This window comes from Populus euphratica, unplaced genomic scaffold (assembly GCF_000495115.2).
Source record: "Populus euphratica unplaced genomic scaffold, PopEup_1.0 scaffold18.1, whole genome shotgun sequence".
Classification (NCBI taxonomy): domain Eukaryota; kingdom Viridiplantae; phylum Streptophyta; class Magnoliopsida; order Malpighiales; family Salicaceae; genus Populus; species Populus euphratica.
Genome location: NW_011499881.1, coordinates 1306370 through 1328539, shown reverse-complemented (window position 1 = coordinate 1328539; position 22170 = coordinate 1306370). Strand labels below are relative to the sequence as shown.

The 22170-nt window shown below is 31.2% G+C and overlaps 2 protein-coding genes across 2 annotated transcripts; both read left to right on the top strand.

Annotated features, from left to right (window-relative positions):
- Positions 1-6505: 6505 nt before the first annotated feature.
- On the top strand, positions 6506-8525 carry LOC105129461 (1-aminocyclopropane-1-carboxylate oxidase homolog 1). The gene is given in 4 exon segments (XM_011031543.1): positions 6506-6652; positions 6714-7293; positions 7580-7901; positions 7991-8525. Coding segments are annotated over 3 exon segments (1119 nt in total). The 5' UTR covers positions 6506-6652; positions 6714-6754; the 3' UTR covers positions 8249-8525.
- A 6044-nt stretch (positions 8526-14569) lies between these two features.
- LOC105129460 (1-aminocyclopropane-1-carboxylate oxidase homolog 1-like) lies at positions 14570-16366 on the top strand. The gene is made up of 3 exons (XM_011031542.1): positions 14570-15244; positions 15391-15712; positions 15845-16366. Exons 1-3 carry the CDS (start codon positions 14748-14750, stop codon positions 16103-16105), a joined length of 1080 nt encoding a protein of 359 aa, XP_011029844.1. The 5' UTR covers positions 14570-14747; the 3' UTR covers positions 16106-16366.
- Positions 16367-22170: the final 5804 nt, after the last annotated feature.

Genomic DNA, 22170 nt, shown 5'->3' with positions numbered 1-22170 from the left:
TCTTATTGTTCTTTCACTTTCTCTTGAACGGCGAACAAAAGCTAGGGTAAATCTTGGTACACCTCCGGCTCTGGTAATTAACATTAGAGATCTTATACAGGAAAGTTATTAAACTTGTGTGTATTTACAAAATTATGGAGTTCATAGGATACAATGCTTGCCTGTTTCGGTAATAAATGTGCTTGAAACTCACTTTTTTAACCCAGTACTTATTAAGCCATTAATCCTGCTGCGTGCTTTCAGTGTCATGTGGGGTGGTAAGATGTCAGGATTTGGTTCTGGGGACCATTAAATAGAAATACTTTCAAAAAAAATATTTACTTCGCTGGGGATATCGAAAAGCTTCCAAACTGTCCGGGCCTAGGTAACCAGGTTATTACTACCCGCACCTGAGATTCGTCTCCGTTGGCCTGTGCTTAGGTGATGAGAAATATGAGATGTGCATCCAGAGTTTGAATAACGTGTTCAATAAAAACAATTGATCACCATATGAGACAAAAAAAAAATGCTAAAAAAAGTCTTGATTGGCTAAGCTGTGAACACAAATAAAGAAACATATATGGTGAAGTGACATATTATTTAGTATCTTTATTTAATTATTTATGAATAATTGAATCAAAATAAAATAGCTTGATAACTTAGCTTCTGTTTATTGTTTATATAGCATTGTTTTATATTACGGTCTATGGTGTAGGTTTTAAATTCAATTGCGTTGGAGGTGAATTGACATGTCTTGTTTGACAAGTAGGGTTGAAATCCGAACAGATCACCTTGTTTAAAACTCATTTCGGCTCAAAAAATTCTTTCAACCAACCCGGCTTAGCCATTAGCTATATATCTCTTTTCTTTCTTCTTCTTCTTCTTTATTTTTTTTGGGTTTGGCCTTCTTTGGATTTTGGTATAATAAAATTTAAAACTAAATTGAAAAGTTATAAAATAAGAAGGGTAAAATAAAAAAATTTGAATAGTTATAAAAGATTCATAGACCAAAAAAGGTTAACACTGAAACAATTTTTAAAAAAATAGTTGAGTCAAAGATCAAATTAAAAAAATAAAAATTATATAAAAAATTAGAAGTCAAATAAAAAATCTTATAAACAAACAAATTAAAAAAATAATTGGCACGTATAACTTAAGTGTTGACGTGTAAGAAAGATTATTATGCTTGAATGATACATGTGATCTTTTTAGTGCTTGAATGATACATGTGATCTTTTTAAATAATTGGCACGTATAACTTAAGTGTTGGCGTGTAAGAAAGATTATTATGTTTGAATGATACATGTGATCTTTTCAGAGTTTTAATGATAATTTTTTTAAGATCGATTTATTTTTGTATTTCAAAAGTATTTTTAAAAAAATTATTTTTTATTTTTTTTAAATTAATATATTTTTAATATTTTTAAATTATTATGATATAGTAATATCAAAAATAATTTTTAAAAAATAAAAAAATTATTCATAAATATTTTAAAATAAAAATTATGTAAAAAATAATTATAATTATACTTTTAAATAAATTTTTAGTATTATTGAAATCGGCTTCGGGACGTGTCTTTTCCATGATGACGTGATGTAGGCATGACATGGCCTGGTAGCCCTCTTTCTTTCCTTCCTTCTTTCTTTCTTTCTTCTCTCTCTTCCTTTCTATTCTCGCACCTGTCAATACAATTGCCATCCACAGTAGTTCGTGAGAGGGGCTATGGCGTTTCTTCTATATAATTTTTTTATTTATTTTAATTCTACTAAAACTATTTTCTCCTTCGTAAGTTTCTGCCTGGGAAAATATTTCAGGAGATCAATAATTTGCCCTTCTGAGATCAAAAATAGTTAATTAGTTCGTATATTCTAAAAAGATTATATTTTAACTAATTATACTGCTTAATTCAGTAATTGCAAAGCTTTGTTTAATATCTCTAATATAATTAATATCAAGAAGATTGATGACATTTTATAGATGACCCATTGATTCACCAAGAAAAATAAATAATTTTTATTTTTTCATAAGATGATGTTGTTAAAATTTTTAAAAACGTTTCTAAAAGTACAAAAGCAATTCCCTTATAAATTGCAGAAATTGGTGGAGGGAATGATCCAACTTCGCTCGATCTCTTGGAATCCATTACAGCCATTCTGTTTATTTTCTTATTTCTTGAATATCATTCATGGATCCACGCAACCTCATGAATCATTTTGTGGGCCCGTCCCTCGTACTGAGGTGCTACATTTCAGGCGAGCCGGAGAAAGAAAAGGATGGGGAGGTCCGGCGGAACACGTACGATATTGAAAGCTCTGTACCACCATATGTGCTTTATTTATAGGTTTTGCTAGCCTCATCGTTGTTAAGATATCGAAGTCAATTTCGTATCTGGAACTCTACCCTGGCTGCTTTCTGTAATAGTTGGAATCACCGCCAGCTAAGGTTGTCTTTTTAGTCCTTTAAAATATAGGATAGCTTTTTTTCCAAAACCAGCCAAAAAAATTGTGACATTGATAAAATATAGGATAGTTGCAATTTCACGTCGACACTTCCTGAGGCTGTGATATATTTTTTTAATATAAAAAATTATTTAAGTATTTCTAATGTATTTAAATTATATAATATCAACTTCATTTAATTGACTTTACAAGTATAAAAATAATGATTAATAAAAATATAATTTTTTAAGATAATATTTTTAAATATTGATATAACAACATATTAAATTGATTTAAATCAATAAGTTAATATATCTCATGACTCGAGTTATAAAATTGAGATAACTTTATAGAAACAAAAATATAAATAAATTAAAAAATTTAATTCTTAACCAATCTAATATTAAAGGATGAATCTAAAAAAAATAATTAAAAAAAATACAAAACTACCCAAGTTAGTATGCTAAGCTCATCACCTGGTTCATGAGACCATGAAACCGAGATAACCTCATAAAAAAAAACATGATTTAATTTTACTCATATTAATTTATCAAATCCACAACTCTGGATATAAGATCAAGATAACTTCATAAAAAAATAAATTAAAACTAATTATTAACATTAATCCTTAATCGATCTTGTTGGACTTAGTGTTAAATAATGAAATTTGTGAAAAATTTAATTAAAAAATGATACAAGAAATAAACCAACTTAATATAAATTAGTTCATTAAATATTATTTATGGATTATAAAACTAAAATATCCCTATAAAATGGATTGCGATAATAAAATGAAGGGGGAGACATGCAATGTCTTAGCTTCAAGAAGCATTTGAAGGGAGAGGATGGTACATACAAATACGATTGTAAATTCTATTTTAGTAGTTGTTTTATTTTTTCAATTTAAATAGAATATTTTGATTTTGGAGTGTTTTAGCGTGTTGTTTCGGGGTTGTATTGTTCATGTGTGTGTGTGTAATTCAACAAAAGTAATTTAAATTCGAGATAAATTAATTATAAATTATGCAATACAGACACAACGTCAAAAAAAAATTAAAAATTAAAATATTTATAAATAATTAAGATTAAATAGAACTTTTACGTAAAGTAATTAAACTTAAACAAAATATTAAAATATTATAAAATTAAAATGTTTTAACATACAAGAAATATAAATCAAACATCATCTCTATCATTAAAATAAAAATAAGGATCTTGATTTTGTGGTGGTATGTAGAAAAAGTCATTAGCTAAATATTTTCACCAAACTCATTCTCGTTATCAAAACATATCTCTTTATCCTTTAAGATTAAGGTAGACAAAGATACTTCGATAATCTCCCAACTTATCCTTTCCATCAAGAATGTTAGATTCTTTAGAAATCTATTCATTAAATAGGTTAATACTATCTAGACTAATGAGATCCAAAGCATCTCTTATTTTGCTTAATTTTTTATAAAGTATAAATATAAAAAAAATAACATAAATATAAACCATATATATTAGCAATAAATCTAAATTTAAAAATTTAATATAATTAATAATGAAAATAATAATAATTATTTTTAATAATACTATTGTTATTAAAAATAATAATGAAAAGAGCTTTTTATAGTCTATACTTAAATGATTTAATTAATCAAATTGAATCAAGTTTAATTTGATTCAAAGGCTTTTCAAGTACGGAACGAAACATTTAAAATGAAATCGAAACATTCTAGATGAAATTTATCTGAAAAATATGGAACGAGTCGAGATCTGAAATGAGATAAAAATTATTATTATTATTTTTTTTTTAAATTAATATAAAATATTTTGACTATTCAAGACAAAACATAACATAATTGACAACTTGATCACAATTAAAGAGATATTTGGTGGATAGAAGATGAAGTTTATCAACACATTGAATCAAGTAATTTACTCATGTCTTCTGTAATTTATGCATTTTTAAATAATGTTATTAACTGATTGATAATTTTATTTTTTTAATCAATATTTTCTCTAAAAATGATTAGTTCCAGTACTCAAAATCGTGTTTGCTAGGAGTAACTTTTAATTTTCTTCTATAAAAAACATGGACAAGTGCAATCACGACCGAAATATATTTTTAACATATCTTCGCTAAACACGGGCTTGGATTACAATTGGTGTTTACAAAAAAACATTTTGGTTCCTCTGTTAGAAAGTCTGTGCAATCAAATCCCTACATGTTAAATGTTTTCTAAAAAAAATAAGTGATTAAAGTTGACACGCATCCCCGAAGCCGCATGTATTTGTTTGGGCCTACATGCTTCTATGCACATTGCCCATTAGACATTTTTTACGGGTATTTAACTATTTATTAGTTAAGATACGAAGCCGTACCTGCAATGGCCGGCCTGATTACCATTACAGGGCTGCAATATAAAAAAGAAAGATGGCTGTGAAATGGGTTTAGGTTCACATTATACGCTCCTCTTCATCAAGGACTGATAGGAACTGGTCCAAAAGATAGCGCTCACAAGAGATGAAACTGTTAAAGGTACGAGTTTCACATGGAATCAGGTGGACCTTGATGTCTGTGGGCTTGTAGTTCAAAGCTTCTTGGCTACACGGTGCCCAAACAAGAAAGAAATTTTTCTTTCTAGTATTCCGAGTCTTCCATGGCAATCGGTGGATTGATGTCCCTCCTGAACGTGGAGCTCCAGTACTAAATATTGGAGATCTTCCACTGGTACTTCAACTATACAATTGACAAAAGGCCTCAAGTCTTTGAAGATGAGTCTAAGCAGATTGCATGGTCCAGAGCAAAAGATCACCATGGCATTACCTTGTCTTTGAAGATGAGTCTAAGCAGATTGCATGGTCCAGAGCAAAAGATCACCATGGTATTACTTTTCTCATCTCTTGATTTTCTGCAGCTCCTCTCCAATGACAAGTTAATTAGTGTTGATCACAGAGTATTGGCAAAGCAAGCAGATCCAAGAATTTCAGTACCATGTTTCTTTAGGCCACAGACACTGGGAGAAAATGCCTCGAGAATTTACGGAACAGTCAAGGAATTATTATCAGAAGAAAATCCTCCGATTTACAGGGACGTAGATTTAAATGACTAGATGAAAGTCTACTTCTCAAAAGGGCTGGACGGGACATCTCCCCTGCTACAATTCAGATTGTAAAGTCGGATCTTAATATTCAGGTGCGGCCAAGATGTGAGATCACACAAATTCACAAAAGAAAGAAAATGGTGGTCAAGACGATTAGCGAAATCCAGGCAGACATCGAATCCAGTTCTGACCCAAAAAGCGAGTTTAAGGCTTACGATACAAAAGCTGGTGTCAAGGGGCTTGAACATAGATCTCCTTTTTTGGTTTATCTTTATTTTATTGTTTTTTCTCTCTTTAATCCTTTCTTTAAAAGTTAGAAATAATTGAAAATTGACTTGAACATAGATCCCTTCTTCAGATCTAGAGTGTAATAATTAATTGTTAGAAATCTATACCATAATTGTTTTTAAGTTTCATTTGACGAAGATAGAGGAAAATTAATGTAAAATCCGGAGTTGCCTTAAACATTGACGAAGATAAAGAAAATCTAGGCATGATTTGAGGATTGAATCACTGAAAAGATATGAAAGTGACATTTGAAATGTATTTTGACTCTGTTTTAAAACACTTTGGCACCTCCATTAATGTCACGGGCTCCAAACGGGCTCCCTGATCTAAAATTAAGACTGTCGGAAACCATACTGCTCGTTTATTCTTCAACACCGACTCTCAGGTTACAAGGGATACTTTTGCTCATGTGCTGCTCGACAGTCTTGAAGTCCACGTCAGTTATAGTGTGAAACTCACTAGAAAAATGGGCATGTTCGGTGTTCCTTGTCCCATTCCGCAGTATCCTGTCTTTCAATTAGCGAAGAATTCGATGCCATACCAGGCAACATGTAACTGTTGGGCTTTCCCAGATTAGGACAAAGATAAGTTGTTTTGTGTGGTATGAATGGAGACAAATTACACTTACAATAAGGCGCAAATCAAGCTGTAAGAGAATGGATGATTTTATGGAAGAGAATGAATGATTTCAGGGGAAGTTCTCTATTGTGAGGGCGAATTGCCAAACCAGATAAATTGTGTGTCTTCAATTCTGAGCATTGATCCTTGGTCGTCCTAGCAGTATGCATGTTTTTTTTCAGCAACAACTCTGACGTGCAATCGCATTAACCAAGAAGGAGCAATTGACTAGTAAGCGGCCTCACGAGAGACTGTACATGTTCACACTTGCACGCTTACTTCGATCCTTCTAAAGATCGGTCAAGTGACGTAGAGTTTCCATTCGCAGGTTAAGGAAAGAAATGCTGAGCACCAGTTCAGGCAAAACTGAATCTGAGTTGAAATCTGATTACGACCGGAGAAGTGAGCTAAAGGCTTTCGATGATTCCAAAGCTGGCGTAAAGGGCCTTGTGGATTCTGGAGTTGCAAACATTCCCCAGATGTTTATCCATGAATCTAGTACAAATGACAAGTCAAGTTCAGGCCACCATAATTTTACCGTACCAGTAATAGACTTCGATGGCATACAAGAAGATGCAAGTCTTCGTGGGAAGATTGTTAAGGAACTTAAAGAAGCTTGCAAGAACTGGGGTTTCTTTCAGGTTATCAATCATGGGATTTCATCAAGTGTTCTTGATGATATGATAAATGGCGTGCGTAGATTTCATGAACAAGACACAGAGGTGAAGAAAGAATTCTATACACGCGATGAAATGAGAAGGGTAGCATATAATACCAACTTTGATTTCTATCAAGCACCAGCAGCTAATTGGAGGGATTCTTTGTATTGCCTTGTAGCCCCTCATCCACCCCGTCCCGAGGAATTGCCTGCAGTTTGAAGGTATGGTGTTACTCCTAAATTTTACTCTTGTGGAAATTAACCAAACTATATGTATGCTGAAGATAATTGATTATGTAGGCAAATTAATTACAAGAAAACATTGGCCTGATTAGCATCTGGGATCGGGATAATTTTTCTGATCATTAGATTTCATCCTTGGGATAATTCCCTCTCAACAAATTACATCTTATACCCCGTTGGTACTCTTTAAGCTGCAGGGTTTAATTGAAATCATAAAGAACGTGTTTATGAATTACACATGCTTAATTGATCAACTTTTCAACAGGGATATTATGATTGATTACACGAACAAAGTGATGTCATTAGGGCTAATTATATTCGAATTGTTGTCGGAAGCTCTGGGGCTAAAACCCAGCCACTTGAAAGATATGGGCTGTGCAGAGGGGCTGTATTTTATAGGTCATTACTACCCGGCATGCCCGCAACCGGACTTGACCTTGGGCCTTAGCAAGCATGCAGATAGTGCCTTCCTCACGGTTGTTCTGCAAGACCAATTGGGTGGCCTTCAAGTCCTCCATGAAGATCAATGGATTGATGTTACCCCTATTCCTGGAGCTCTAATAGTAAACCTGGGAGATATGACACAGGCAAGACTTCTTTAAAACCATTTATTATAAGTTTATAATTAAATAATTAAGGACTATATGATTAGTTTTAACTGTCTTATTTTGTGTAGCTAATTACCAACGGCAAGTTCAAAAGTGTGTATCATAGGGTGATGGCAAAAAACACTGGTCCAAGAATATCAAGTGCCTGCTTTTTTAGAACGCATTTGCAGCAAGAGAGTTCTTCTAGAGTGTATGGACCCATTAAGGAACTGCTGTCGGAAGAAAACCAACCAATATATCGGCAAACGACTATTAAAGATTACGTCTCATACACTTACTCAAAAGGGCTCGACGGGAACCCTCGACTGGAACATTTCAAGCTGTAAATTTGGTAATGGATCTTTCAAGTCACCGTAGCTAGGATGTTGGTTGCGAGATTGGGGACAGTTGGTTTTTTTGTTGGTGCTTTGATCGTAGATTAGGCCTGCACGTGAAAAACAGTTACTCGGTAGTCCGTCCTCTCAAAATCAGGACGTCTGATGGACCCCTTTTTGAGCTTTTATGCAATAAAACTTCTTCATGTATTAACTATTGAACTCATCAAGTACGAGTTTTCATTTGCGCTCCGTACCAAGAGAAATTTATTTGTTTTTCACACAAAAAGAATATGATCTTGTAGGTGGTCATGTTCCGTAGTTTCCATTACCATTTGTTCATTAGTGTAGTGTTCTTACCAGCCATGGCTGGCAACACGTATAGCACGAAAGACACCAAATCTATGAACATCACAATAACTGTTAAGGGAGAGGCTATCGGCACGACCAATTTGTCAATTGGCACAGACTTATTTTTCTAGCACAAAACTAAACTCTCTTCTTTTTCCCAGAAAAAAAAAACAACCAAAACACAAAAACCACCACTTTTGGGCATTAATATAAGATGTTTGGCTAGAGATGTTAGTGGAGAAATTTTTTTAATAAAAAAACAGGCTTTGAATCCTTGCATTGATTTACATCAAGAAAGGAGTTGTTTGAAAGAGTGTATAGGTTGTTTAGTATACGGGTTTATAAATTATCACCAAAACCGATAATGATGGGTACGGAAGCTAGCTGGAAATGGTGCACGCTTTCCTGGTTTAACGTCGAAGGAAGTGGAGTTACAACGAGAAAGTAAGGTGGCCTCCGGGGTAGATTGACGGCCTGACATTGTTCAATCTGATGAAAGATATTCTAATAAAAACCACTGGATGATATAATCATCGACATCTTATATATATGTTTTTTTTCCTTATAATTTAATACCTGAATTATTGGACATTTGGCCCCCACACCTCCTCCATTAGGGTTTGGTTATTATTGATGATTATACCAAATGAAATATTTTGCTATTACTTGTTCATGTTTACAAATTTTGGATCCGATTATTACTTAGATTTGGAAGTTTTAAGAATTAAAAATCTTGAATTTTAAAAACAAAACTCCAAAGTATGTTGCATGCAAACAAGTGAACGAACAAATCACAATATTTTTAACGTATTTGAAGAGTGAACGTGTTTTTTACTTCTTTCACGTTAAGATAAACTTATCTCACCTTAACTTTATTGAGAATTTATGATATGAACACATTGTCCAAATCCCTGATTAAAATGTTGTTTGATGTTAATTAACAAGCTCATAAGTCAAATGTATCATGTAATTTCTAGAAGAAGTAGAGTAGACGGGCAATGGTATTGCCGCAGTACGCCGGACCAGCAAGATATATAATTTATTTGCATCACAATAAATTTCAATGACACCGTTGATGTTCCAGAAGTTTTTATCATGATCTCTTATTTAAATATTGAGAGAACTTCTAGCAATTCGTTGAAGTGGAACAATGCATATGCTTTTTAGTGTCTTTTGGTGTATATTTTTTTTATAAGCCAATATTCATCTTAATAAAAATTGAGTAAAAGCCCAACTAATCATCAATTTTGCAACATAAACATTTATGGTCAGGGGATAAAAATTAAATAGTACAATAAGAAATCCAATATCCCACAAAAAAAAACTCTTCTAGTAATAATTTTAAAATCTTACTCAATGATTGATTTAATAGATTAATTTAAATTTAATTTAAAAAAAATTAAAATTAAATTAAAATTTAAATAATTTATTTAAAAATTTAGATTAATTCAATAACTTGGTTCATCTATTAAAACCGATAAAAAAACTCAATTATAATCAGTTATTTATTTATTTTAAAAAAACTAATATTATCTTGTTTTATAAACATGATCCTTTTGAAATCAATTCATCCAATCAAAACTCGTAATGAACCTTTCGAAATCAATTCATCCAATCAAAACTCGTAACCCAAGTCTCCCCGGGCCAGTTTAAAAAGCTTGCTCATCCGGGGCTGTGCACATCGAAAGAGAGATCGGTAAAGTTCCCAACACCAAACGAGTGTTTGTGGCGTCTATACAAGTCAATTTGATTCGAGGAGTGGGATTGAGAGATTGATGTCTCAAAACTGGCAGTGGTCACAGCTGTGACTTGATTCTCTTGATAATGCGGCGAGCATTGGCTGGCAACAACTGAATACTCGCCACTTGTGCTTTGGGAAGTGGGCGTAATTAAAACTTGTAGCCTGGAGGAAGCGATATCAAGGCTTGTGCTCTGGGAAAATAATAAAAAATTGCGGAATTGATTCTGACACTTGCAAATCTTTTTGTCGTTATTATCATAGAATACTTTTTTTTTTATAAATAATGCTGGTATTTGAAGGGAATTTTAATTAATCTCATATATTATAAAGTTGACGGAAATATAAATCTTTAGTAATTTAAAATTTATATAACTGGACCTAATATATCTCTAGCAATTAATCAGGGCAAGATTGCCCTCTGTTATATTTCCTTTTGAGGTTCTGCATATTTGTACATGAGAAACTGAGTGCATTTCCTTTCGTTCTAATTACTTCGTGGAAAGCAATAACAAGAGCCAGCTTGTTGATGCCATGGAGAAAGGGATAAATTTGCGGGAACAGATGAAAATTATGTAGTTCAATTGTTCTGGAAAAGTGCTAGTAGATTGGCACTGGTGCTGGTGGGCAGTGGACGGCGGTAGCATCATTAGGTCAGATCGCTTTCCATGCTGTTATAATAGTAGGGCCGACGGCCATGAGTTGAGCTCTAGAAATTGCGCTGGTATGGTGTTGAAGCTTCCACTAAAATTTGGCTGTCCATTCCTTTGTGCTTTTTAACTTGTGATTTACTTTGCTGTCTCATTAATTCTATTGTGTGGCAGCGTATGTAGCTCGTGGATGGTACCTTAACATCATTGACATTATTATGCTGTTGCGAGGTAGAGGAAGGCCTGATGCTTTGGGTTCAAAATAATGCTAGCAAGCCTCGGTACATTAATTATACGATGTAAATTCTTGCAGAATTCGTACTGCATGGTTATTATAATTGCTCTGTTGGATCATTTGATGGAAGATTTTTCCAGTTATGTTTATGTAAGATTTGTCGGTTTACATGGTTTGGGTTTGGGCATAAATGCCCAACAATACCTAACTAATACCAAATAAATACTTGACAAATACTCGAAACTCATTCAAGTAGGGTTGGTCTTATACCTGCTAGATTTCGGATAAAAATTTTAGGTTTAGGTATGGATGTTGCCAAACCTGATTCGTGGGTATTTATTGTCGTCCCTAGATACACGTGGTTATGATTTGATTAAATATTTTTTTGTATTAATCTTATTTTTAATAAAATTTTAAAGAATTCCTGGTTAAAGACTTTCAACTATTATTAAAGGCTTCTCGACTATATTTTTATCTAAATTATATTTATGAATTGTTTTTATATAAAAAACAACATTATTTTGTAGAGAATTTAACAATTAGTTCTCAAATATATTGGAAGTTGGTCTAAAAAAGGAATAAAATAAGGGGGAAAAAAGACGGAGAATGGAGCAATGAGAAAGAAGGCTCAACAAATCTCGCGAAATCTTTCGACGATTGATCTCCAGCCAATAATTTATTGAATACTTTATATATATAGACGACACACACACACGGTGAAAAGACTAGCAATGTTTTTTTTTTTCCTCCTCGGATTATTGCGTTTAAAAGTGAAGGGTCCTTTTTAGGTAATTGCTGGGCACGAGTTCACAGGATATTTTTTTTTTGTAAAAAATAATGTTGAAGTGGAATATTTAAGTGATGTAAATATATTTTTTAAAATAATATTAATTAATAATTCAAGTTATAACACCAACTAAAATTAATAAGTTAATTTTATTTTAATTAAATCATAAAATAAAAGATAATAATATTAACCAAATAATTTTTTTAAAAAGGATAACGATACCTTAAAAAAATAGGAGCATGAAATTGGATTAAAAGGAATAAAAAAAAATAGGCTGAGCCAACAAAAGAACATAATGAGAAAAAAATTAATTACATAAAATAATTTAAAATAAAAAATAATAAGAAAAAAGATCAAAATAAAAAAATAAATTAAGGATAACTATTTTTATTTTTGATAAGAAGATTATATTGAAGAGAGAAATAACTAAAACAAAAGGAAAAAAAATAAAAGAATGAGTCAAAAATTAAAAAAAATAGCAAAACATAAACTTAGTTTGAAAGTTGAGATGAAAAACCAATAAAACTTTTATAAAAGAGTTAAGAAAAACATTCAAAGAATAAGGAACAAATAAAAATAAAATATATGAAAATTTTAAATAAAAAAGGGCAAAGGATAAAAAAATAAATTAAAAGAAACAATGACACATTTTTTTTGTTTAGAGAGATAAATTGAAGAAAAATAACTCCAATAAAAAACAATTAAGAATCAAATTAAAAATAATAACACAAAATAAACTTTGATTGAATAGTAAAATTAAAAAAAACTTATGTAAAAAGGTTAATTATAAAAAATAAAAAAAAATTAAATTAAAAAGCGTAATGCATTACAAATTAGAATTGAATGATTAAATTAAAAAAATAAATTTTTTATTAAAGAGTCAAGAAAATAAATTAAGGATAACTATTTTTATTTTTGATAGGAGGATTATATTGAAGAGAGAAATAACTAAAACAAAAGGAAAAAAAATAAAAGAATGAGTCAAAAATTAAAAAAAATAGCAAAACATAAACTTAGTTTGAAAGTTGAGATGAAAAACCAATAAAACTTTTATAAAAGAGTTAAGAAAAACATTCAAAGAATAAGGAACAAATAAAAATAAAATATATGAAAATTTTAAATAAAAAAGGGCAAAGGATAAAAAAATAAATTAAAAGAAACAATGACACATTTTTTTTTGTTTAGAGAGATAAATTGAAGAAAAATAACTCCAATAAAAAACAATTAAGAATCAAATTAAAAATAATAACACAAAATAAACTTTGATTGAATAGTAAAATTAAAAAAAACTTATATAAAAAGGTTAATTATAAAAAATAAAAAAAAATTAAATTAAAAAGCGTAATGCATTACAAATTAGAATTGAATGATTAAATTAAAAAAAATAATTTTTTTATTAAAGAGTCAAGAAAATAAATAAGAAATTAAAAAAAAATCATAGATACCAAAAACAAATATCAAAAAACAAAGAAGATTATTTAATTTATAAATACAATAAGACTAAACATGGACAAGCGGGCATTATTGTCATTCCCTAACTTAACATATCCTACGAGGGTCACAAGATCAGAAAGCGTTTGCTCAACGATGGATTGCTTCGTCATTCCACTGGCTGCGGACACATGCAAACAATCAGTTTTGAGATAGCAAAATTACTCAAATGGAAGGTGATGAAATTGAAAAAACTTAAAACAAACTTTGGTCCTTCATTAACTGTTTGCAAGGAGGGTATATTTAGAAATTTAGTTGCTTTGTTTTTCAAAATATCTTTTATTTAAAAATATATTAAAATAATATATATATATATATATTCGAGATGTTTCATATACAACTTAAAATCTTATTTCATGCCATTCAAGATAAGTTGATGCAGGTTCAGATGCTTGAGATATTGCACCAATGACTCCATTATATTAATTAAAGTATAAATGTTTCTTTTTAAAAAACAAAAATCATTACTCTACTTATAACACTGGTTATATTGGATTCAACAATTAATTATTTATGTTTATATATTGGTCCTTAGAATTTATGAAAATTTAATTTATTAATTGAATAACACATCTTTTCCTTTTTAAGTAAATTTTTTTATATATCTTTTAAGTAATTCAACCATGTATTTACACTATATAAATATTCTACAATGTGTATTAATTTAATAATTACATGTGGCAAATATTTATTTTTTAAGTAATTAAGTACTGTATACAACTTGAGGTACGTAATGGATTTGTCACAGATAATTTACATATAAAAAATTATGTTATCCATTATAATACTAATTTCAAAATGATTTGTTACAAGAACGAAAGAGATATTGGTACCCGGAACAGTTATTTTTATTCAAAACCATCTCTTTTTAGTTATTTTTTTATTTCTTTTAGAATATCCAACTATGAAAACTTCAAGCAAGAGTCACGATATATCATTTCAATAACTACTATCTTCATTGCAACTCATGCTTGATTTTTTTAACCATCGAGTTGACTTTTTTTTTTAGGCAATTTTCTTAATGCATGGGAGCTCAGACCAAGTGCTTATAAACACCAACAAGCTTCACCATTATTTATACCCTCCTCTTGCATCATTACAAGCATCCCATCTGCTTCTGCTCATGCTCAATTGTCCTGGTGGCTGTGCCTCTTCTCCATCTAGTTAAACAATCTCTATTGTACCTGCTTTCACAAACAAGGAAAAAAAAAAAAACGAGAGGGAAAGAGAAATGGCGACATACCAAATTCAAGCAGAAAATGATTGTGATTATGACAGGCAACGCGAGTTCAAGGCTTTTGATGACACTAAAGGGGCTTGTGGATGCTGGAGTGACGAAGATTCCACGGATGTTCATCCACGAGCAATGCGTCAAGCTTGAAGATGCTCCTGCTTTTCATGAACCCAACTTCAGCATTCCAATCATCGACTTTGAAGGCTGGAATGAAGACGAAAATCGACGACGCAATATAATTCAGAAACTTGGAAGTGCTTGCAAGAAGTGGGGTTTCTTTCAGATGGTTAATCATGGAATTCCAAGGAGCATACAAGAGGAGGTAATCGATGGGATACATAGATTTCACCATCAGGATGTTGAGGTAAAGAAGGAGTTCTATTCTCGCGATTACACCCGGAAAGTGCTATACAATTCCAATTTTGATCTGTACCAAGTACCTGCAGCTAGTTGGAGAGATACTTTGACATGTGTAATGGCACCCAGTCCTCCAAATCCTGAAGAATTGCCTCCAGTATGCAGGTATGTGGAAAGGAGAGCCGCTATACATAATCCTGACGAGTGAAATTTAGCATTGTTTTATCTTTTGTCTGTCAGACTTTTTTGTTTTTCTTATTGCATAGTTTAAGTGATAACAAGAACAAATTAACATCAGTTAATTAATACAGGGATATACTCATTGATTACTCGAAAAGAATAATGACACTGGGGAACAGCCTATTTGAAATGTTATCCGAAGCGCTGGGGCTCGAACCCAATCATCTCAAAGACATTGGTTGTGCAGAGGGACTTTATGTTCTGGGTCATTGCTACCCAGCATGTCCTGAACCGGAACTGACTATGGGCACCACAAAACATGCTGACAGTGGTTTCCTCACCTTGCTTCTACAAGATCAGATCGGTGGCCTCCAAGTTCTCCATGAAAATCAATGGATCAACGTGAGCCCCATGCCAGGAGCTCTAGTGGTAAATGTGGGAGATTTGTTTCAGGCAAGTTCATGATACAACATCGATCCAATTTTACATCATTGACGAACGCCCGTGATATATATTTTGTGAACATAAAATTGCAGCAACTGACTCAAATGTCATAACAGTTGTTTTTTTCAATCTTCTGTGCAGCTAATCTCCAATGACAAATTTGTTAGCGCAACTCACAGAGTGGTAGCGAGAAATGTCGGTCCGAGAACTTCAGTGGCATGCCTTTTCAGGCAAAATCTTTTGCCTGAGACCTTAAGGCTGTATGGGCCGATCAAGGAGTTACTTTCCGAAGAAAATCCTCCAGTCTACAGGGAAACCACTGTGAAGGACTTTCTTGCACTCAAACACTTGAATGGCAACGATGGGGTCTCCAGATTAAAACATTTGAAGATACGAAGTTAGTCTCTAAAATGAGGGAAGAATATAAAATAATCTATGGGAGTCGAGTATCATTATAGATCCGTCGTCCAATAATGAATAAAAATCCATGGGCTTGAGAGTCTATGAATCTAGTTACGCTGCTGCCTCCTTAGCCCTGCAAAATCTTAGATGCTTGTTTGTAAGACCCAATTGGTGGCCTCCAATTGAGCGAAGCTATAATGATATTTGTCTTCCTACACTTGGAGAACTGATATTCTGGACGTTGAGTTTTCAACGTTGATGGAGGATTATTTTGTAAGAAATATGCTTCGTGATTGGTTCCATATACTGAGTTTTCAACGTTGATGGAGGATTATTTGTAAGAAATATGCTTAGTGATTGGTTCCATGTAATATTAATTTTATTTATATAAAATATATTTATTATTAATAATTTTTTTATTTTTAATATTCAATTATACTTCATTAATAAATTTAATATTTGATTTATAAATCTAGAGTAAGAATAAAGTTCATCAAACAAAAATATTTTGTATAAAAAATAATATTATTTCTAAATATTCCATGTCAATGTTCTATTAAAATTATACATTAATTAGAGTTGTTAAGATCAATATATATTATATTTTTTTTTTATGAAAAAAAACAACTACTTTCATAAACTGAGGTATAAGGGATACATGAAACCGATATGCAAATACTTGTTAGATAATATATACATTGAATTGATCTACTAGAAAATTTCATATGAAAAGATCATTTATATCCATGTTAAAAGACTCACGTGATAGTTGTATAAGTGATTTCAGACTTGAGATCACTAAGTTATTTTAGATAAAAAGTGTTACGTTTTAATCATGACCACACAATCAAGAGTAACAAATGAGTAAATATCGCTAACATAAATTATATGAAAATATTTAAATAATCAAGAGAGGATTTATCATCCTAGGTGAATTAGAAAAAAATATTTCATTTGATTCTAAATAATATTGGTTGTGAATCTTTAATCAAGGTGGAATGAATTTTAAAATCTTATTTAAAGAATCAATGATTATAACGTTGAGAACTAACATGATCTAGTAAAACAGACAAATTACATGCTATAATGAGTAAATTAGGATATTCATGATGAAATGATAATAATTACATTCAGAAACTAATCATTGAAAAGTTAAGTTAAACCACTTATGATTTCTCTAACATTTTAGGAATCATAACATGTTGTTAAATATTGTACTCGATCTTCAAATATAAATCAATCAATTATTGAATTGATAATAAATTAAATTATTTAATTTATTTAATCCTATATTATTTAGGATTATGATTTATATTTGAGACAACTTATTAGAAAACCAAATAGATGATAATATAAGAATTGTTGGTCATAAATTAAAATAAGATGATTAATCAAGTGACTTGATTGTAAATAAAACTTAGAAATTGAGGACTATAATGTAATTAATATAAAAATTATAATTCTAGATATATGCTTCGGTTGTATCATATATCTAATTGTTGGTCTATCTATGATTTAAAAAAAGTTGAGGACTATAATGTAATTAATATAAAAAATTATAATTCTAGATATATGCTACGGTTGTATCATATTTCTAATTGTTGGTCTGTCTATGATTTAAAAAAAGTTCTCCTTAATAAGGAGATCCTTATCTTATCGGGATAAAACTTAACCATCCTAGTGTCAACAAAAGAACTTTTATTTTTATATCAAGCCTAATGTCAACAAAAGAACTATTATTTTTATATCAGGAATACGTTTTACTATATTCATAATCTCTGTTATTAAAATAAAACAAAATATTTTTTTGATTTTTTTCAAATATTGGCCAAGTTTTCATGACTTTAATAAATTGGTTATTTAAACCAAAATGCATGCTAAAATATAATATATATTTTTTTGAATTTTTTTTATTTTATAAAAATACAATATGATTTTTTTTAGCTTTGAGAGATGTGGACGTATGCACAAAAAAAAATCTTTTTTTTAATGTGTTTTCAAAATCTTAACGAAAACCAGGTATTTTAATACCGAATTTGCATCTTTGTGATACAAAATACAGACTAATATCAATCAAAATGGCGTAAAACAAATACACGAGGAAATCATAATTTCTTTGAAAATATATATTTTTTTAAAACAAGAAAAAAATAAACTAGACCAGACCCGGCTCAATTGTGGGGGCTGGGCCTCTGCTACAGGGCTGGACTCAGCCCAGCCTCGTGGGCTGGGCTGATGTTCCAGCCCAACCGAACTTAATTAGCTAGTTACTGTGCACAGCACAGTAACTAGCTAATTAAGTTTCATTTGCTGCAGAACGTGAATTGCTCACGTTCTGCATGCAAATGAGGATGAACAAAAACGGTAGGGGAGAGGAGAACGTTACCTGGAGTGGAGGTGCTGTAAGAGCTGGGCTGGTGGCCGCTTGTAGCTAGGGTGGAGGTGGCTGGGAACCCCGGTGGCGTTGCTGCAGTGGCAGACGGTGGCTGCTGCAAGGGGCTGCTTCTTCTTCTTCCTGCTGCCTCTACCCCTCTCCTGTGTTTATCTTGTTCTTCGCTATTTAATCTCTGGCGGTGGCAGCGCTGTCGGTGGTGGCTGGGAGGAACGGTGGAGGCGCTGGTGGAGGCGCAACGGTGGCTCTTCTCCTCCCTCTGCTGTTTTGCTGTCTTCTTTTCTCTGCCACCTCCTCTGTTTCTTCATGGCAGTCAGCGGCGGTCAGGTGGTGTGATGTGGCGGTGGAGAGGAGGCACGGTGGCTGCTGTGGTTTTTCTTCTTCTCTTTTTCTCTGTTTTGCTTTGGTCTCCCCTCTGTTGCTTCTCTTGTCTCCTCTTTCTCTCTCTTTTTTATTTCCTTTTCCATTCTTCTTCCTCCTCTGTTCTCCCCTGTTTTTTCTTTTCGTTTCTGTCCCTCTCTCTCTCTGTCTCCCTGTCAATATCTCCCCGGCTTTTTTCTAGTTTCTACTGTTTCGGTCTCTTCTCTTCACTCTATTTTTTTTCAAAAAAAAAAAACTTGTTGTTTCCCTCCTTTCGTCCTCCCCTTTCTCTCTCAAAAAAACTATTTGTCTCTCTCTCTCTCGGTCTCCCTCGCTTTCTCTTTCAAAAAAAATATTTCCCGCTTCCTTCCCCCTCCCCTCAAACCTTCCCCCCCTCTGGTTTTGATAGGCAAGCGGGGAGAGAGTCCCCACTGCCTTGTTTCATCATGGCGTAGGAGGGAAACAGGATTACCTTATCCTGCAGTGGCCGGTTGTCTGCAGGGCATGGGTTGTATTAAAGGTGGCAGGGTAAGGGAGATGGCTTGTGTCCGGGTTTTATAGGCAAGTGGGAAGGGAAAAATAGGAAGAATAGAGGGAAAAAAATCAAACTTCCTCTTCCCTGCCTTTGCATGTGCAGGGAAGAAGAACATGCACAGTGTCGATTAAAACGACACCGTGTTCCTGCCTTTTCTTTTCTATTTTAGAAAATGGAATGCAACTAGGAAGAACCCAAAAATAGGTTATGATAAGTAATACGATGGTTCTTTGCTTCTCTTCCATCACTATATTGTCATCCTCTTTAACTCTTTTGATTATATTCCAGTAATCCTCGGTATGATGACTTTTTTTTTAAGAATTATAACATTTAATTTTGTTTTGTAAAACCTAGGTCTCTAATTGCTATTATTAGTGGAATCGATCAGCCAATTTATTTCATTTAGTTGATTGGTTGATCTTTTAAGATCAATTTAGCTGTTTTTTTCAAATTTGTCTCTTTCTCTATCTTCTTCATATCCTTTACCTCATTAGATATATCTAGAATCATCTTCTTTTCGTAAATTTTTTTAAAAAAAATGTTTGTACTTTTATGTTTTCTTGAATTTTATTGATTCTTTTTCCGTGAGCTTGTAATTTTCTTATGTGATTTTAAATTGTCAAAAAATCCATATTATGTGATTTCTCTTTTGCATCCATCACATAATAGAATTTCTTTTACAATGAGTGTAAGATCTTTTCTATTATATATATTTTTTTATCTTCTTTCTATATTTTTTTATTTACTTGTATATTGTCAATACTCTAACAAAATAATCTAAAATACTTTCTAATTTAAGCATATATAATTTTTCAAAGTTATCTTATAACTTTTGTAGGTATACCTTTTTTTACATTATTAGCTTTTTAGTTTTATTGTTACATAGTTTATCATGCTTGCTTGATGTAAATTGTATTAGCCATCATCTCAAAAGTGACATGTTAAGTAAATATTCATCTTAATAAAATTCATCTTAATAAAAATTGAGTAAAGGCTCAACTAATCATCAATTTTGCAACATAAACATTTATGGCCAGGAGATGAAAATTAAATAGTACAATAAAAAATCTAAAATCTCAAAAAAAACAAATTATGTGGCTAGTAGTTTTAAAATTTAGCTAGATGCTTGATTTAATAGATTAATTTAATTTTAATTTTTTTAAAATTAAAATTAAATAAAGATTTAGATAATTCATTTAAAAATTTAAATTAATTCAATAACTTAGTTGATTTATTAAAACCGATAAAAAATCTCAATTATAATTTGTTATTTATTTAAAAAAAAACTAATATTACTTTGTTTTATAAACACGACCCTTTCAAAATCAATCCATCCAATCAAAACTCGTAACCCAAATCTCACCGGGCCAGTTTAAAAAGCATGCTTATCGGGGTTGTGCACAACAAAAAAGAGAACGGTAAAGTTTTGGACACCAAACAAGTGTTTGTGGTGTCCATATAAGTGAGTGTTTGTTATTATAGTTGAGAGTAAAGTTCACTTGCAACCACAACTTTTAATGTTTGGTAAGATTAAAATAACAATTTTTTTTCATGGAACCCACTGATAACTGTGGTGTGCAACAGGGTTTTGAGAAGCAGCATTTCGTCTGAATATTAACACCAACAGTGGAGCATGACTCCACTGTATCACTGCTTATCAACGTGAACTGTAGGTATTTTTTTAAATTTTTTTGAAAATTAGCAAGTGAATTAATTCAGTATACTGTTCATATGAAAAGTTTATTTTTTCTTTCTAAAAAAGCAGTGTAATCAATTGATTTTGCTCATATTATTCACATAAACATGAATAATATTTTTTTTTGTTTTTTTAAAATATAGTTTAAAGTGAATTAAATTTACTCGTACTATAATCTAAATTTTATTCATGATAATATTTTACCTGATTTTATTGCATGTTCACAAAATCATAAAAACTATAGTTCTTGTCGAATGAATTTTTTACGTAATGAAATTATATTTTTTTTAAAAAAATTGAGTTTTACTCGAAAAACTAATATTTAATATTATTTATAATACTACATAAATTAGAAAGATATCGCATGATGATGTAGCATTTGTAAAATTTGATCGTAATTCCTATAATAAAGATATCACAATCTTTATTATTTAATAACGCTACATAAATTAAAAAAATTCATTTTTTATCGTTGCGCGCTTAAGAAACCATGAAAAATATAATCTTTGTTGGATAGATTTCGTATGTAATGACATTGCATATAGTTTAATGAAATAATAAAAAATATTTGATATTAATATTATTTATTTCATAATGTAACAACATTAGTTAAATCTACAATATTTAAATTAAAAAACATTATTATATATATATATATATATATATTATTTTATGACCTCAATTTGAAAAATATTTTTTTAACCAAACACATTAAACTACTTTTTATTGAACCTCAATTTCAATCACAGTTTTAACCAAATATATATTTTTTCAAACTAACTTCAACTAAAAATATTTTTTATAGAACAATTTTTTTTAAAACCACAACCACAACAGTAACTGCAATACCAAATATACTCTATATTTGACCATCAATGAGCCTACAGTGTATTTCCACGAAAAAGGATGTTGGGGCTATGCAAATGCATTGTAAGGAAATAAGATATATTAACTAACTATTTGAGTAATAATATTTATTGAGATTAATAAGTTGATTTTATTTTAATTAGATAATAAAAAAATAATGTTAATTAAACATTAATGTGTTTTAAATCGTAATGCCTTGGAAAAAAAAAATATAA

Bases quoted from the DNA above. Each gene is read 5' to 3' on its own strand.
- LOC105129460 (XM_011031542.1), top strand. From the start codon at position 14,748: ATGATTGTGATTATGACAGGCAACGCGAGTTCAAGGCTTTTGATGACA. The intron at 15,245-15,390 runs GTATGTGGAAAG...TAATTAATACAG, and splicing joins GAATTGCCTCCAGTATGCAG to GGATATACTCATTGATTACT. The intron at 15,713-15,844 runs GCAAGTTCATGA...TCTTCTGTGCAG, and splicing joins ATGTGGGAGATTTGTTTCAG to CTAATCTCCAATGACAAATT.